The 17,229-nt window shown below is 46.5% G+C and overlaps 1 protein-coding gene across 1 annotated transcript in view; it reads left to right on the top strand.

The window, feature by feature from the left end:
• Positions 1 to 17,229, top strand: part of cntnap5a (contactin associated protein family member 5a) — a 119,987-nt gene that overhangs the window by 11,367 nt on the left and 91,391 nt on the right. The window contains exons 2-3 of the mRNA XM_072397587.1: positions 9,072 to 9,182; positions 11,076 to 11,269. Coding sequence (XP_072253688.1) covers positions 9,072 to 9,182; positions 11,076 to 11,269 — 305 coding nt within the window. The remainder of the gene's footprint in view (positions 1 to 9,071; positions 9,183 to 11,075; positions 11,270 to 17,229) is intronic.

Genomic DNA, 17,229 nt, shown 5'->3' with positions numbered 1-17,229 from the left:
CGTGCACGTGGAACGGGTCTGTGCAGCTTATTTAATGTTCCTCTAAAGGAACAGAGCTGGCTACCGGCTTTCAGGTATCAGCGTGTAGCATTCAGGGCGATGTAATGGCAGAAATGCATTTTAATGGCCATGAATATGTCTCCTCTGCTGTAAAAACATGTAAATAAGGAATTGTTTTGTAATCAGCGACTGCAAAGAAAAACCAGAAGAACAGGCATAAGGGACCAATGCGTTTCCCTTCGTTCCATTTATTGCTGTCAGTTCATTTTATTGTTACATTTGCAAAGTAATTTGCAGTTAATGAAGTTATTCTCAAAGTATTTGCAACAAGAAAATGCAGCAAAATGAAACATCCGTCAGAGAAATGAAACATAATTTAATGAGAAGTTTTTCCTGACGTGCAATGATTTCAGCAAACATGCTCATATGACATCAGGAAGTAAACTATGGTCCTGCAAAGGGTTTAAGAACTCATCATATGTGAGACCATCTTCAGGCTTTGAAAGTGGAAACAGAGGAACCAGAAGGTTCTGATTCCAGCTTTAGTCATTTAATACATTAGGTTTTAGTCACTTAAATCCTAATTATGGGTTAGTATGATCGCAGGCAGTGGTTTGATGAATCCAGCAGGTGAAAACTTACCTGAAATATGATCTTTAAGGTGTGGGAGACACAAACTGAACACACTGTCCCACTCAAGATGTGCGCCTCCAGACTGTTTCCTGGTTTATGACGTCGCAGTTAAAGGAGCAGAATATTTGCAGCTGTTAAATCCTGATCCTGTCTGACCCTGATGAGTCTGAGCTGGGATGATGGAAGAAGTTACCCAACTTCCTCCTGCTCAGGGTCACAGCAGGCTGTCCCAGCTGGGTGGGCGGGGGGTGCACCCTGAGCAGGTTGTTCACATGTTGGTGCACGTCCTGCCATTAGAAACACACGCCATGTTACGCTAATACAGTCCCTCCACGGTGGATCCGATGGTCACATGATCAGCCTCTTTGGTTTGAGTATAAGCTGTGGGGGGAGAGTTTAAGACCCAACATCTTCCACAGTCTTGCCATCTTTTCTGATCGTCTCCCACTCACTCGTGATCATGTTCAGGAGTTAAAAAGGCATGAGTTTTACAGCAAGCTTTGTGCTTTTAACGGACGCTACGCTACGCCACAGCGTCTAAGTCTGGACTTTGTGCAGATGTGGACAAACATTAACACATGAATTGGTTCAGAGCGTAGATTCAGCTGCAGCCTGGGCATGAATCACCTCCACAGCTTCACGACAGACAGCAGCTGCAGCTGCAGCTGTGCTCACAGCCTGTCTGTGTATTCTGCTGCCGCTCAGGCACATGAATGGAGTGATGTGCACTACAGTGAATACACCAAGTGTCACATCATCCTCCAGCTCGAGTGTCTGCACACAGAGTCTCTAAACTCTGCCGTAACTGGACAAATCTCCCTCCTCGGGGATTTTATCCCAACTAAAGCCGTCCCAGTGGCTGTGCTACATCAGCATCCTGGACCACACCGGATCCAGGTTTCTGAATGCTTTGTTCAGAGAAAGAGCTTTACAGCCATGATCTGAAACCTAAAGGGTTAGCGTCAGAGACCTGAGAACTGGGAGCATTCACTAGCACACACAGCTTTAAAATCACCTGACCAGTGCTGGAGCTTCGCTGGGCTTTGCCAACACAGGAGTCAGAACAGAATCAGTGATGCGACCAAATTATCTTTCACAGTATGGAGCAAACACATATGCAGCGAGTGCTGAGTCCGCTCCAGGTCTCACTGCCAATCTGAAGACATTTCCCTTCCACAGCACCGCATGGTGGTGGCGTAATAAAGCATAAACACAGCTCTGTTTGATCCAAATTAGTGTGCAGAGGTGACTCGTTTTATTCCTGATCCCAGTTCTTCTCTGCTGCAGCCATATGGACGGCTTCCCATCTCCAGCTGGATAGCATCGGTTCAAAGTGGCTCAGTTTCTGCGAGCACTAACAATCCTCTCAGGCTGGGATCCTTTTTAAAGAATACATTTGCTGTCAAATGTCACTAAGCTGCTTCCCCTTAAACCAAACCCACACACTCATATTTCCTTTGGTTGTCTGGGTCTGTTGGACTTCCACTGGAGGCTGTTCTGTAAACTCTTCCTCAGCCTTCATCAGAGCAGCAGTTTAAAACCTCAGGTGTGGGTTTTACCCTCGATTCTAACCTTGGACACATTAAAGAACAACATGACAACTGTTGGCTCCACACTGCGGCAGAAACTGAGTCTGTTCAGCAAATAAATGAACCAGGTGTTCCTAATGATAGATAATTAATGAACTCGTTAAAGCACATCAGATGAGTGGAACCACGGTTATTACAGTGCTTTAAATATAATATATATATAATATAAGTCTCACGTGTGTCATTAAGCAACAAGACACCAGAACTGAAAGAATCACACAGATTATTTTCATAAATAAATGAGTTTTTATTAAATATTAAGGAGGATAAGGTCACATGATGCTCTGCTTTAACATAAGATTAACTGTTAGATTTCAGCATCTGGCTCTAAAGGCTGTAAATTTACATTTTTAATGTAAAATCCTAATCACCGCTGCCTATAACCGAGACATTAGCTCGTAATGGCGCCCTTGTTATCGCCCACCGTTGCCCATCAGTCCCCATTTGTCAACAAGATGTTCTCCCAGTATCACCTGGTGTACTCTGAACTGTTACAGATCGCCCACAGAGACTCAATAATCCAGCAGCAAATGAACCTGTTTCCTCCTTCCTGAGTGAGGGTTGAATAATTCAGGTTTTTATCATCGTTAAAGCCGTCGATAAATCATCCCGCAGGCTGGCTGTGAGCGCCGGCAGGTCCCTTTAGATCCTTTTCAGTGTTCAGAGAAATGAAGTGCTACAGTAAAGCGGCCCGTGTTTCTCAATCATTTCTATTGATGTGCGCTTCCTGAAGTCCACCAGCGTTTGGAGCTAATTGTGAGGCGATACCTCAGCTCTGCTCAGGCTATCGCTGAGCAGAGGTCACCGAGCTCCAGAGCCGGTTAGTCCAAGCAGGGTATCATATGAAGCTTTATCAATACCACACAGAGGTCCGAGGCCACTCTGATACCAGATCCTATCACTGCACCCTTTGATATTATTGACTCTGTGGTCTGTGTGTTGATTAACTCTGCAGCCTCCTCCACCCTCCGCCTCCTCCACCCTCCATCACTGCTCTTAAGGTGCTGTACACGCAGGCTTTTAATGTGCCATGTCTCAGCTTTAATTTGAGCAGAATTACATCAGAGACAAGCGTGCCTCCTGAAGGCAGAGACTCCACAAGCAGCAGGATGGAGGCCTGAGAGGGCGGAGGACACAGCTGCTGGTGGGGCAAAATGGTCTGAGATCTGGCCCAATCCAACAGCTAAATGTCTCATCCTTTCTCTACTGAACAGAACCTACTTTCAGTACAGTTTGGTTGGAGTCTGGACTGTAACGTCAGCTCAGCTCAGCTCAGCAGGACACCAAAGCTTCAGGTGGAGGTGCTGACAGCAGCAGTGGCAGCTGCCATCTTTAATACTGGCTGATGCAGAGATGAAGGGATGCAGACACAGAGCAGTCGACACAGGAAAAGTGGAAAATCCAAAGTCAAACGTAAACTCTGAGGTCATCTGTGACTGCAGACAAAAAGTCTCTGAGAGCTGAAAGTGAAGCAGACATTTTTAGGTTCATCTGGTTAACTTTGAATCCTTTCTGGCTTGTTTCTCTCATGTGTGCTGGTTTAAAACAGGTGTTCTGCCTCCAGACTGCAGCACTCAGGATGCAGAACCACTGCAGAGAATCAGTGGGGGGAACTTTACACTCGACTTCCTCACAGTCGGCCACAGCTCCGTTCATTTCAGGGCATGGTGGTTAGCGCTGTCGTCTCACAGCAGGACGGTTCCTGGTTCAGTATTTTACTACCATCTGCCTGTCAAACTGTCATTTGGGGGAATTTTTCAGGGATGCAACTAAAATGTGTTTCAAAATAACACAAAACGGACACGCCCAGATGATCCAGCTGGGCTTGAATCCTGCTGCATGGAAGCTGGTCCCAGCTGCTCTGTTCAGGCTCCAAAGTTTCAGCTGAAACAGTAAAGTTCATATTAATCCAGCATAAAGCTGCTCTCACTCACATATTTTTCTGTTTCTTCTGTCAGAAACTGGGGCTGAAATCAGCCCAATAAGACTTCCTGTTAAAGCTTTTCCAGACTGTCGCTCTGCTCTGATAAAATCCTGATTTTATAACCACAGAATCACCGTTAAAGTAGCTCAAAGACAGCGTCTGAGCGGTGATTTCAGCTGGATTACATGGAGCAGGACCCCCCACAGAGGAGGTGAGAGGCAGCAGGACGTCTGGAAGCTTTTCTCATGGATCAGGATCAGCACCTGGAGTCTGAGCAGGTAAACTGGGACCAGGATGGAGGTTCAGCCTCGACTTACTCATGCATGACATCACTGCGCTGAAGGGTTTTTCACCTGAAACGGGCTCCAGCCGCGGTGGCGTCCTGAAACGGGCTCCTGGTGGGACACGTCCATGATGTCTGAATAAGAAAAAGCTTCTGTGGGAATGAGTTTCTCCACCAATCACACAAACTGTCATTGTTGCCTGGAGCAAAGTGATCATTAGTCGTCATCAGCGTGCTTCACATTATTTCACTGGCAGGTGGAAACACGTTCAGCTGGTGTTTATTCAGTGTTGCCGGCTCTATGCTCGGCTTTCTGCAGCTTTCCTGGAAGAATTACACGTTGCTGTGCTTTCAAAAGGATTTTCGCATTGAAGCAGAAGAAAACAGCAAAACCAGCTGCATATTTTTACTTTATATCTGAAAACCAGAATGTGTTTGATTGGTGGAGAAAGATCTTTTCAGAGCACAGAACACTGAAGAAATGCTCAAAGTCTGTTGAAAGAGGTGAGGAATCTGTCAGTAATTTGTGTGACTGCTTGAATTAGCAGGAATTCAGTGTTGATAACTGAAGAAACGCAGCTCGGCTGGATGAACCCGACCGACTTTAATCTGGACTGAACGCTCCTGACTTTAATCAGCTCCCACCGAAGAGGACGGGTCCAGATTGGGAAGTGAGCTCTTCCCTGTGCCACCCACTGCCTACAACAATTACAGCTTCTATTTTTAGAAAATCCCTTTGGCATTTTATTCATTTCTAACGGTTCCCAGAGACTCGATATCCAAGTGGAAACTCGGCTTTGTGAGTTTGAGGTGCAGTGACGCCTCTGCAGCTGCGGAGCTTAAAATATCCGGCCTGTGTGCAACAAAAGTCACTTTGTTGTGTTGCGTGCGTTTGATTTCTTTGTGTAGCAGCATGTATTTTCTGTGTTGGGAGAAGCTTCAGTTGGGCTGAGTCGACCAAACGCAGCAGATAATGAAGGACGCTTCTCTTTTTATCCTTTCTTAAAGCCAAACCTGCAGCCTTCCTCTTTCCCTCCTCGCCACTCGTCCTTGAACTGAGAAGATAAATTCTACAAAGTTAATTAGAGATTTTCATTTCACGTGACTCGGATATTGATTTAACGATGGGGAACAGCACAAAGAGGAGACCGAATTCTCGCTCAGAATCTCAACATGATTGCAGTGATTGATTGGGGAACGAAGGGGGAACAGGTTTTATTTCTAAAATGAATGGAGTAAATATTGGTGCAAGGTTATTGAAAGACATTTAAGATAAGCCTGAAAGTACTTTTTTGTTGCCAGAAAATGCAGCAAAAAACCCAAAGCTGAGATGAAATTGATCCTATTATCAAGGATTGTCTTTGTGGCCAAGCCTGATGCTCCACGGCTTATTCCTCTGTGCCGTGGAGCTCCAGTGTTATAATCATGACAGATAAGAGTGGACACACACACGATCCTTCCAGAAATATCAGAAGTGCAGCGGATCAGCAGACAAACCGAAACAAACCACATTTCTGCTGTTTATCTTCCATAAATGAAACCCTGAAAGCATCTGCTTGAATTATAGCTGTAGCGGCACGTGGACTCGTTTCTGCCGTCTGCGGCGCGGACGCCGGGTCTGGATAAACTTTAATGAACCGAAGGGCGGGGCCCGGCCTCAGGGGGGCCGATTAGCGTGAGCCAACACATTGTGTAGAATCATTAAAAAGCACAAAGAGTCTCTGATAAATGATCTCTGAAAGTCCGACTCAGCTGGAAAATAATCCCCACGCGCACATTTATCCTGCTTTGATTTTGACGCTTTTTGGAGGATCTCACACTTCAAATCATTTACTCTGCTGTTGTGCTTTGTTGGGGCTGCGAATGTGTGTGTTTTAATCATTAATAGCTGAATACTTTAGCTGCAGCTCAAAATGATGCACCAGTCTGTGCTTTCTGCTGGAGTCGGTGTGAGATGAGCGTCTCTCAGCCTGTAGTTCAGGTTCTGTCTGAAAATGGAAATGAATACAACTTTTGTCACATCATGATGTTTTTCTGCATAAATCACAGATTTGTTGAAACGAAACAGTCATCTGTCGATGTAGGACATTTAAATTTAATGTGAACCTGCAAAAACAACCCGCTGTAGCACCTCAGAGTAATCAGATTACTGCTGTAGAACGAAGACTGTTTGCATGTGGCTGTGAAGTCTCTGTTTGGACGCTGGTTATTGGTTTGCATCCAGCAAAGAAAACATCCGAGGAGGTGGTTGAAACTGCTAAATGGTAAATGGACTGTACTTATATAGCTCTTTTCTAACTCTTTTAACGCCTTTAGCCTTTAACCTTTAGCCATTAGTCTTTAGCCATTAACCTTTAAACTTTAGCTTTAAACTTTTAGCCTTTAACTTTTAGCCTGTAGCCTTTAACCTTTAACTTTTAGCCTTAAGCCTTTAACCTTTAACCTTTAGCTTTTAGTCTTTAGCCTGTAGCCTTTAACTTTTAGCCTTTAGCCTTCAACCTTTAGCTTTTAGCCTGTAGCTTTTAGCCTTTAGCCTTTAGCCTGTAGCCTTTAACCTTTAGCCTTTAACTTTCAGCCTTTAACCTTTAGCCTGTAGCATTTAACCTTTAGCCTTTAACCTTCAGCTTTTAGCCTTTAACCTTTAGCCTGTAGCCTTTAGCTTTTAGCCTTTAGCCTGTAGCCTTTAAAATTTAGCCTTTAGCCTGTAGCCTTTAAAATTTAGCCTTTAACTTTTAGCATTTAACCTTTAACCTTTAGCCTTTAACTTTTAGCCTTTAACCTTTAGCTTTTAGCCTTTAACTTTTAGCTTTTAACCTTTAGCTTTTAACCTTTAGCCTGAAGCATTTAACCTTTAGCTTTTAGCCTTGTGGTGACGATGGGAGACTCAGACTCCAGCACATCCCAAAGATTCTCAGTGATCTTAAAGTCTGAACTCTGTGGGAGGCGAGTAAAGGTAATTTAGCATTTAATTTGAGTTAAAGGTTCATTCTCGAAGAGAAACTGCACAAATAGCTTCGGGACAGTAAACAGTTGCTAATCTTATTGTTTAACGAAACTGTTGAATGAACGAATTAGACTTTTAAAGCAGAACCAAACACGCTTCTGACTCCATGCACCATCGTTCTACATTTCATAAATCTCCCTGACAGTCGTGATGTAACCTTAAGTGTGCTTTAAGCTCAGGAGTGTCAACATGACACATCTTCAGCAGAAATCCATCACTTGTGTAACTGCAGCTGGGAGCTCTCAGTCTCCAGCAGCTGATGTGTTTTTGATTTCAAGAGAGATTAAGTGTTCCCACTCTGCTGGCACTTTGTTGCTGCATTCAGATGCAGGTCTGCCTTCATTTGGCTATAAAATATAAAATTCAAGACCCTGAGGCTCGCGCACTGATCTGAAGTCAGCTTCAGAGGATTTCCAGTTATCCCACGGGCCTAGGAGCAGCTTTGCAGACAAATCATCTTGTGTCCATAAGTCGTCCTGACTGACAGCCGGGCATCTGGCCCGAGAACACATCTGTAAACAACAACAGCATCATCTGCATGGACAAAGTCTCCCTGCTCTCTCAGCACCTGCCAGTCTGAGCAGGGCTCAGAACAGCACAGTGTTGTTGCCTGGTTTCTTATCTTCAAAGCCGCCGAGGTCTGATTTTTGTAAAGTGGACTGAATGAAGGAACAAACCAATTGGCTGAGCTTTGAGGTGCACACTCACATCAAAGAGAAGGAGTGCTCAAGAACAGGAGGGTGCGGAGTGAAAGGAAGGTGAGCTGAATTAAGAGTCACTCTGAGGGAAGCAAACACAGGATCAAGGAGACTTGATAGATTAGGACAACACTTCTTGCATAATAACCGAGCGCTTGTTGTGGTGCGTTAAGATGCCGTGCCAGTGCTCCCATTTCCCCGATGAACATCTGCAACCGCACTGCTGCTCAGCCGTAATTTCAGGCCTGGACAAAGCAGCTTGATCCACTTTAGTCACACTTGAAATCAGGATTAGAAAAATCTCTTGGCAAGAGATCTAAGAGCAGTCAAATCGGGTCAGTTGGAATTCAGCGGGACACCCAGAGAGAAAACAACTCATGCTGTCACTTCTGCTGAGCTCTTATTGCCCAGATGGACGGCCAATTGCAGCTCCAGATGTGACCAGAATCTGTCCCGAGAAACCGAGGCCCGGGCCTCACAAAGGGAGCGAACTGACGGATAATTGTAATCAGGCTGGTGCCAGTTTTCATTAGGGCCTCAGACCCAGCTCAAACACTGCAGGAGGTTGCTGAAGAGCAGGGGGTCAGACCAAGATGAAGCTGACAGTTTTAGATGACTGGGTCCTTAATCTGCGGCTGCCTGTAGGACGTGATGTAATCTCACAGTGTGGGATTAGAAAGAACACAAACGGCTCAGGAGCCGCAGCGTCTCTGCAGCAGTTTTTAAGGGTCGCTGCAGGGGTTAATAGACTGTTGGAGGAGTCTCGGAGCTGTTATTTACCCGTTTTCTGCTTTCAGATTCCACCGCTGACAGGTAGGGAAGCACTTTGAACCTCAAAGTGTAACTACTCCGGGATGCTTTGCTATTGTTACTGCCTGCTGAGCAAATCCAGCCACTTTGAACACCTGAGAATAACAGCATGTATTTCTTGTCTTTTCAGATAATTGCAATGGTCCTCTGGTGTCAGCGCTGCCAGACTCCTCCTTTCACAGCTCCTCGCAGTCCTCGGCTGGTTATGCTGCGTTTAACGCCAAGCTCAACAGAAGAGACGGTGAGTTCACGGGAAGTTATCTGCTCGTCCTCAGCTTTCAGAAGAGTTGGGACGGGGGCTTGTTTACCACATCTTGCATCAGCTCTTCTTTGGAGTTTTTAAGTGACATGTTTTCAGCTCCTCAACAGTTTGTTTCCTCTGTTGGAGCTTTTGTTTCCTCACAGGAAAGCAGAATGTGTTCTGTGTCGCTGAAATAAACACCTTCACAGACAGATGTGCTCATTAGCATCCCGTGTGCACCTGCCTCCCGTCACATGCACTTTGTGCTGCGATGGCTCCTCTCCTCTGAGGTCAGAGGTCAGACCTCAGACCAGCTTAGAGGTCCCAATGTCTCAATCAAGGGAGCTCAATTTGATTCAAACTCCTTGATGAATAAGTTTATTTTAGCCGCTCTGACGTCTCATCCCAGCGGAGCAGAGGCGTGGGTGAAGGAAGGGAAAAGGATAGAGTGAGACGGTGGCAGAGGACTTCTGTTGGAGCTCCTCTGTGGGAAACCTGAGGGAGATTCAGCGGAACAAAGAGTTTTAAAGAACGGGATCAGACCGATTGGATCAAAGGTAGCAGGAAGAAGACCAGCAGGCCAGAGCTGCGAGGACAGGGTTAAAGTCGAGCTGAGTGTGGGAAAATGGAGGTGACGATGTGCAGCAGGATGAAAAACCCACCGGGGAACAGCTCTTCCTGAGTCAAACTACGCTTCATTAGAAGAACACGACTGCTTTCTGCGTGGAGATGCAGCTCTGAGTTGATATTCTAACCGGAGCCTCAGCCTGCGTCCTGCCTCTCAGCTCTTTGTTTACAGCGAGGCGGCCGAGTGATTTTCCAGCTTCTCCTCCCCTGAAAAAAGGATTGTTTATGGCTGAAAGGACCTCGGCGGACAGGGGAAGCAACCTGACCCCACAGAGGCTTATTTCACCTGGACAGAGGGATTTATCCGCTATTTTGGGCTCCATATTTTCACCAGTTTTGGCTGGAGTCACTGGTTTCTGTTAATGATGGCAGATGAAACGGCTGCTCAGGTGTAGGGGGGCGAGGTCATCGTCTCCTCTGCATACGTTTCATTTCCGTGTCTCACAGCGTCCCGATTCTTTTGGACGCAGCTCTGTTGCTTTAGCTGTGAGAATTTAGCGTCAGACTGGAGTGAAATGAATGCTGAAACACTTCCTTCTGGCTGCAGAAAGTTCACTGCATCACAGGCGGTTCAGGGCTGTCGCCATGGAGATGCTGCCCCCGGGGGCCCCCAGAACAGCCTCATGATCATTAGCAAATCAAATGGCTTCAGAAATACAAGAAGTGAAAAAAAAAGTGTCACGGATGGCAGCAGAAACATTCCCTGCTGGACAATAACAAGGAAAAAGGAACCGACTCCACCTGTGCTGTGATCATCAGGCTCCTCCGGGAGCAGTTTTACTGAAGTGAGTGAAATGACCCACAAGAACCTGAGTTTGGACCGCTGGAAGGCTCTGAATGGAGAGGAAAGGAGCTCCTGGAGCAAAGGGAAGGCTGGAGCATCCTTCAGGGAAGCTGGAGCCTCCTTCAGGGAAGCTGTCCCGTGAGGTGAACTTCATCCAGCTGGTGGAGCCTCTTCTTCTTTCCAGCTAAAAGCTGTAAAAGTCTCGTTTCTGCTGGATGTTTGATGTTCAAACAGCATGAAACAGATCAGCATCACTGTCGATGCCCATCGTCTGAAGAGCTCTGCCTCCATGACATTTCCCTCCCGGTCAAGGAAAAGATTTAAAAAAGCTCAGAAGATCATTTTTATCGTTAGTTTAGACTCCCTGATCCCTGAAGCCTCTGAGGTAGAATAAAGCTGCTGACTCAGCAGGTCTGGACCTTATCACCACACCCACTTCCAGCTGACACCTCTCATGTGATTTAATCTCTGCCCCCCTACAGGAGCAGGAGGCTGGTCTCCCATGGTGACGGACCAAGACCCCTGGCTGCAGGTGGACCTCCGGGAGCAGATGGAGGTGACGGCTGTGGCCACGCAGGGGCGGTACGACAGCTGGGACTGGGTCAGCAGCTACCTGCTGCTGCACAGTGACACCGGACGCATCTGGAAGCAGTACAGGCAGGAGGATGGAGTGGAGGTGAGCCACGCTGCAGGGTGACGGTAGTCAGGCCTCTGGAACAGGAGGGCTCCATCACTGTTTTCCTTTTGAAAGCAGGAAATGCAGTTTTAGCTGTGAAGCTCGGTCTGAAGCTAAGGCTGAAGCTAAGTCTGAAGCTCGGTCTGAAGCTCGGTCTGAAGCTAAGTTTGAAGCTCGGTCTGAAGCTCGGTCTGAAGCTCGGCCTGAAGCTCGGTCTGAAGCTAAGGCTGAAGCTAAGTCTGAAGCTCGGTCTGAAGCTCGGTCTGAAGCTAAGTTTGAAGCTCGGTCTGAAGCTCGGTCTGAAGCTAAGTCTGAAGCTAAGTCTGAAGCTCGGTCTGAAGCTAAGTCTGAAGCTAAGTCTGAAGCTCGGTCTGAAGCTCGGTCTGAAGCTAAGTCTGAAGCTCGGTCTGAAGCTCGGTCTGAAGCTCGGTCTGAAGCTCGGCTTGAAGCTAAGTCTGAAGCTAAGTCTGAAGCTCGGTCTGAAGCTCGGTCTGAAGCTCGGTCTGAAGCTCGGTCTGAAGCTCGGTCTGAAGCTAAGTCTGAAGCTAAGTCTGAAGCTAGGTCTGAAACTCGGTCTGAAGCTCGGTCTGAAGCTCGGTCTGAAGCTAAGTCTGAAGCTAAGTCTGAAGCTAAGTCTGAAGCTAAGTCTGAAACTCGGTCTGAAGCTCGGTCTGAAGCTAAGGCTGAAGCTCGGTCTGAAGCTAAGTCTGAAGCTAAGTCTGAAGCTAAGTCTGAAACTCGGTCTGAAGCTCGGTCTGAAGCTAAGGCTGAAGCTCGGTCTGAAGCTCGGTCTGAAGCTCGGTCTGAAGCTCGGTCTGAAGCTCGGTCTGAAGCTAAAGCTGAAGCTAAGTCTGAAGCTAAGTCTGAAACTCGGTCTGAAGCTCGGTCTGAAGCTCGGTCTGAAGCTAAGTCTGAAACTCGGTCTGAAGCTCGGTCTGAAGCTAAGTCTGAAGCTAAGTCTGAAGCTCGGTCTGAAGCTAAAGCTGAAGCTAAGTCTGAAGCTAAGTCTGAAACTCGGTCTGAAGCTCGGTCTGAAGCTAAGTCTGAAACTCGGTCTGAAGCTCGGTCTGAAGCTAAGTCTGAAGCTAAGTCTGAAGCTCGGTCTGAAGCTAAAGCTGAAGCTAAGGCTGAAGCAGGGCTTTGGGCCCAGCTGGCAGGAGGAGGTTAGTGTAAAATGACTGCTTTTTGTCGAGGGTTAGAAAAGAAGGTCAAAACAGTTTCTGTGTGTGTTCAGACGTGTGGAGCTGTGCAGCTGATTAGAATAAATTAGCATAAACTCTGCAGCAGGAGGCGCAGGGAGCTGGGTTTAAAAGGTCACGACTGTTTGTGTAATCCGTACAGAAACAGGAGTGTGGAAATGTCAGGCTGTGGGTCTGCAGGGAGAATGTGTGTCTGAAGGCCAGCTGTTTGCACCGCTCCCAGAGAGGCAGCACGTCAAGGAAATAAGTACACCCTCCTTCAGTTCTGAGGGTTTATATATATATATATATAAATTACATACATATATCAGCACATAAAGAATATTATCAGGTTTTCACCAGGTGTTGAAATTCAGTAAATCCAGCTTGCAGCAGCAGCTTCAGCAACAGTGAGTGTAAAACTAAGTGAACCCCTGATCCAGCAGCTTGTAGCAGCAGTGAGTGTAAAACTAAGTGAACCCCTGATCCAGCAGCTTCAGCAACAGTGAGTGAGAAACTAAGTGAACCCCTGATCCAGCAGCTTCAGCAGCAGTGAGAGAAACTAAGTGAACCCCTGATGAGGTCTGGACTCTGACTGGACCATTGCAGCACCTTGATTCTTTTCTTTTTCACACATTCTGCTGTAGATCTGCTGCTGTGTTTGGGATCTTTGTCCTGTTGATGAGCCAGTTTCAGCCCAGCTTAGCTGTGGGACAGATGGCCTCACATCTGACTCTAGAATACTTTGGTATCCAGAGGAGTTCATGGTGGACTCAATGACTGCAAGGTGCCCAGGTCCTGTGGCTGCAGAACCAGCCCAGATCATCAGCCCTCCACCACCGTGCTTGACAGCTGGTATGAGGTGTTTGTGCTGATATGCTGTGTTTGGTTTCCTCCAAACGTGCTGCTGTGCATTAGGACCAAACATCTCCACTTTGCTCTGGTCTGTCCAAAGGACATTGTTCCAGAAGTCTTGAGCTTTGTTCAGATGCAGCTTTGCAAACCTAAGCTGTGCTGCCATGTTCTTTTTAGAGAGAAGAGGCTTTCTCCTGCAGCCCTTCCAAACAAGCCATCCTTGTTCAGTCTTTTTCTAACTGTAAAATGCAGCAGCATTATGCATTATGACCAAAAGTCTTATGGAATCGGTGAGGTTGGACCTAGTTCTTTACAAACTTCTGCTTCTGAATTTTAGCTTTTGTTTCTTGTTAAAAGCTAAAATCAATACGATGTGGCGCCGCTATCTTTGCATATTTGCATCAGTTCTTGGAGGGTCCTGATTTTCTGACTCTGATTATAAACTGATAGTAAGAATTCTGTTCAGCCTTCTGTCACATGAGATAGCATCTCTCTTCTTTACGCTCCGCGGGCCTTCTGCAGTATTCATGACATGGCAGGTCAGTGTCTGATAACATCCTCTCACTTTCTCCAACACCTTCCAAGGTGTAGGAAGTGTCTGGTGTCAACACAATTATTATGCTGCATCTTTTTGTCCTCCGTGTAAACTCCCAACGGCCTGTTCATGGATGCAGAGGCTAAGAAAAAAGCCCCATGCTGGCACTTGTCATTAATTCTTTATTGTGTTTGCCCTAGTTATGTCAAAGGCTGCCAACAGGATGTTAAATTGTATTTCAGAGTGTTTTTCTACTTGGCAGTCCAATTAGCAGAGTGTGTAGTTGCCCACTGGCGTGTCACTGCTGCAAAGTGATCTTTTTTTCATTGTCTTTGAATTAAAGGAACGTAGACACGGGAGGGTGAACAATATGTGGAGTTCTGTGCCGTTCTGAATTATTTATCTCTCCTCACCTATTTAAAAATGGATTATCTGAAATGCATTTGAATGTAGGAATCAGACAGCAGGAGGCTAAAATAAGAAGGTTCTCACACAGATGCAGGCTGAAGGCTGTGGTCCTGCATCACTGGAGCACAGACTGTGTTCAGTTTTATCTCAAGGACCCGGCTCAGCCAGGGAAACGGGGACATAAAACTATCCCAGATCCAAAGTTAAATGTATTTGTGACTGAGCAGCAGCCCTTTAGGACAATGCGTCAACCTGCTCATTATCAGCGTCGACTGACACGTTTGTGCAGGGCGTTCAGCTTTATTTGCATGTCTGATAATCTCCAGAACCGGCCAAACGACTGATTTAACTGGTCAGCAGCGGCGGCCTTGTCTGGGTCATCTGTTTATTAGCTGCTGACAGGCAGAAAATGGAGCGTTTAACCCTTAAATGTATATCCCCCATATCCACGGGCAATAACAAGCTTCCTTTTTTCCACAAACGTTGGTTTGCTTCTCACAAACCTTCCAAAGATACAGGTGATAGTTATAGAGCAATAATCATAAATAATACATTTTATTTGTCGTGCCCTTTAAATGGAAAGATCTCAAAGTTTAAAAAAGAAGAAATACAAACAAGTTCAGTATGAAAGTAAAAAAACGTGGTAAAAAGAAATGTCTTTAGGCCCCTTTTAAAAGAGTCGGTGGGTTGTGGTGTCCTCAGGGTGTCGGGGGCTTGATTCTGGGTGGGTGGAGGAAATTTAAGAGAGTGGAGCGAGAGAAACGGGTTGTTTTTAGTAGATGGAGGAGTTCTTTGAGGTGGGGGGGGCATATCCTTAGAGGCATTGGTGTGTGAGGAGGGAAAGTTTGTACTCAATCCTGGTGGAGACAGGAAGCCGGTGGAGTAGGTGGAGGATGTGCTCATCAGGATCCTGGCTGCAGAGTTTTGGACGTGTTGGAGCCTCTGAAGGCTCTTATTATGGATCCTGATGAGAAGTAAATTATAATAGTCCAGTCTGGAGGAGATAAAGGCATGGAAGGGCTTCTCAGCATCTGAGAGGGAGAGAATGGGAGTTTGGAGATGTTTCGGAGGTGATGAAAGGAGGTCTTGCAGAGAAGGTTGATATGGGAATTAAAGGTGAGTTGGGGGTCCATTTTTACGCCAAGATTTGTGACTGATGATGAGAGACGGATGTTGGAGCCAGAAAAGATGATGCTGGTTATTTGGTTTGGTGAGGAGTGCCAACCAGGATGGCTTCGGTTTTAGAGCTGTTTAGTTGGAGGAAGTTGTACCCCAAACATGTCTTTATCTCCTCCAGACAGGTGGTGAGTTGAGACAGGGAGGATGGCGATGATGAGGGGGGGGCTGCAGCAGTGAGTTAGAGCTTAGACCATGATGGCTGATGGCCTGAACAAGGGGAGAGAGGTAGAGGATGGGACCAAGAACTGACCCCTGGGGAACACCGCAGGTGACTGTGTGGGTGGAGTGGCCCATGGAGATGTATTCTGTCCGGTTTGTGAGATATGAATGGGTCAGTGAGTCCAGTGGTGGCGTGGAGCCGGTTTAATAAGATGGGCGACAGGGTCAAATGCAGCAGATAGGTCCAGGAGAATGAGGAGGGGGCGGAGTCTGATGACATCAGGAGGTCATTTGGGACTTTTACAAGAGCCGTCTCTGTGCTGTGGGCCGGAAACCAGACTGGAATTTTTCATAGATGTTACTGAGTTTTAGATGGTTCTGAAGATGGCTTAAACTGCTTTCTTAAGTACTTTAGATATGAAGGGGAGACTGGAGATGGGCCTGTAGTTTGAGATGGTCTGATGGTCTGATAATGGCTGTCTTCAAAATGGAGGTGACTTGGTCAGTTTGGAGAGAATGGTTTATAACAGGGGTGATCAGGGTTTTTTACCAGGGAGGTTGGGATCCAGGGCACAGGTGGTGGGTTTCATCTTCTTGATGGTATCTTCTGAAGGGACCAGGGGAAAGGAGCTCAGGGGTTGGGGGGATGCAGATGTTGGGGGAACAGTTTGGGTGAGGGGACCAGGAAGAGTGCAGTCTTGGAGGTGAAAAAGTCCATGAAAGCATTGCACTGTTCTGCTGCAGTGTAATGGAGGGGGTTGTGGTTTGAGAAGATGGCTGATGGTGGAGAAAAGCTGTTTAATTTAAATGTAGAGAAAGACACTAAAGGCAGCAGCTGCGCTGATCCTGATGTTTGCTGCATCTGGAACACAAACTGGTTTTTACAGATGAATAAATTGATCTAAATAAGACCTTAAGTGCATTCTTTATCAGCGGTCAAACAGGCAGAAGAACACAGTCCCTGTGAGTAATATGAAATGTTAGCAGTGATAGAGTTCTGCTGAACTTCCTCCTCATGCCGTCAGCTCTCAGATCATTATGTCTGAGAGAGGAAATGAAGCTGCTGTGCAGAGACAGGAGGAGGAATCTGTGTAAACATCAGCGGCGTGACCTGCTGCTCTTACCCTTTATAGATGCTAACATCCTTTGTAATGTTCCCATTCAAGCTGCACTCATGGAGGGACGCAGCGCTGTCGTCTTTCAGAACCACCTACAACTCAGCGAGCCTTTAAATCAGACACGGATGGCCTTCATTTCTACTGCTCAGACACTCCCCACTCTTCTTCAGACGGAGGATGAATGGCAGTGATTAGCAGCCGGTTTGTCTGCAGTCTCTAATGAAACTCAAACCTAAGCTGACTTCAGCTTTCTCCAAGACCTTTTTGGCAGATTCCACCTCACATCCGTCTGGAAGCTCAAAGGTGATGGCTCACTGTCAGAAACTGAGCCGAGGGGAACTAATGAGAGAGCAGCGGCTGCAGACATTACTGCAAGCTCTCTCAGCCTCTCCGAGCAGAAGCTGAGCCAAATGAGCTCCATGGAAAAATTATACAAATGCTGCTGCACAGCGCTGCTAACAAGCCAACTGCAACTGTGAGGATCAAATAAAAGCTGATTATTTGTGTGTTTTTAAAGTCAGATTTCCA

This window comes from Leuresthes tenuis, unplaced genomic scaffold (assembly GCF_036924035.1).
Source record: "Leuresthes tenuis unplaced genomic scaffold, fLeuTen1.0.hap1 SCAF_12, whole genome shotgun sequence".
In the NCBI taxonomy this organism is placed as follows: domain Eukaryota; kingdom Metazoa; phylum Chordata; class Actinopteri; order Atheriniformes; family Atherinopsidae; genus Leuresthes; species Leuresthes tenuis.
The sequence above is the reverse complement of the archived record's forward strand: the minus strand, read 5'-3'. Positions and strand labels throughout refer to the sequence as shown.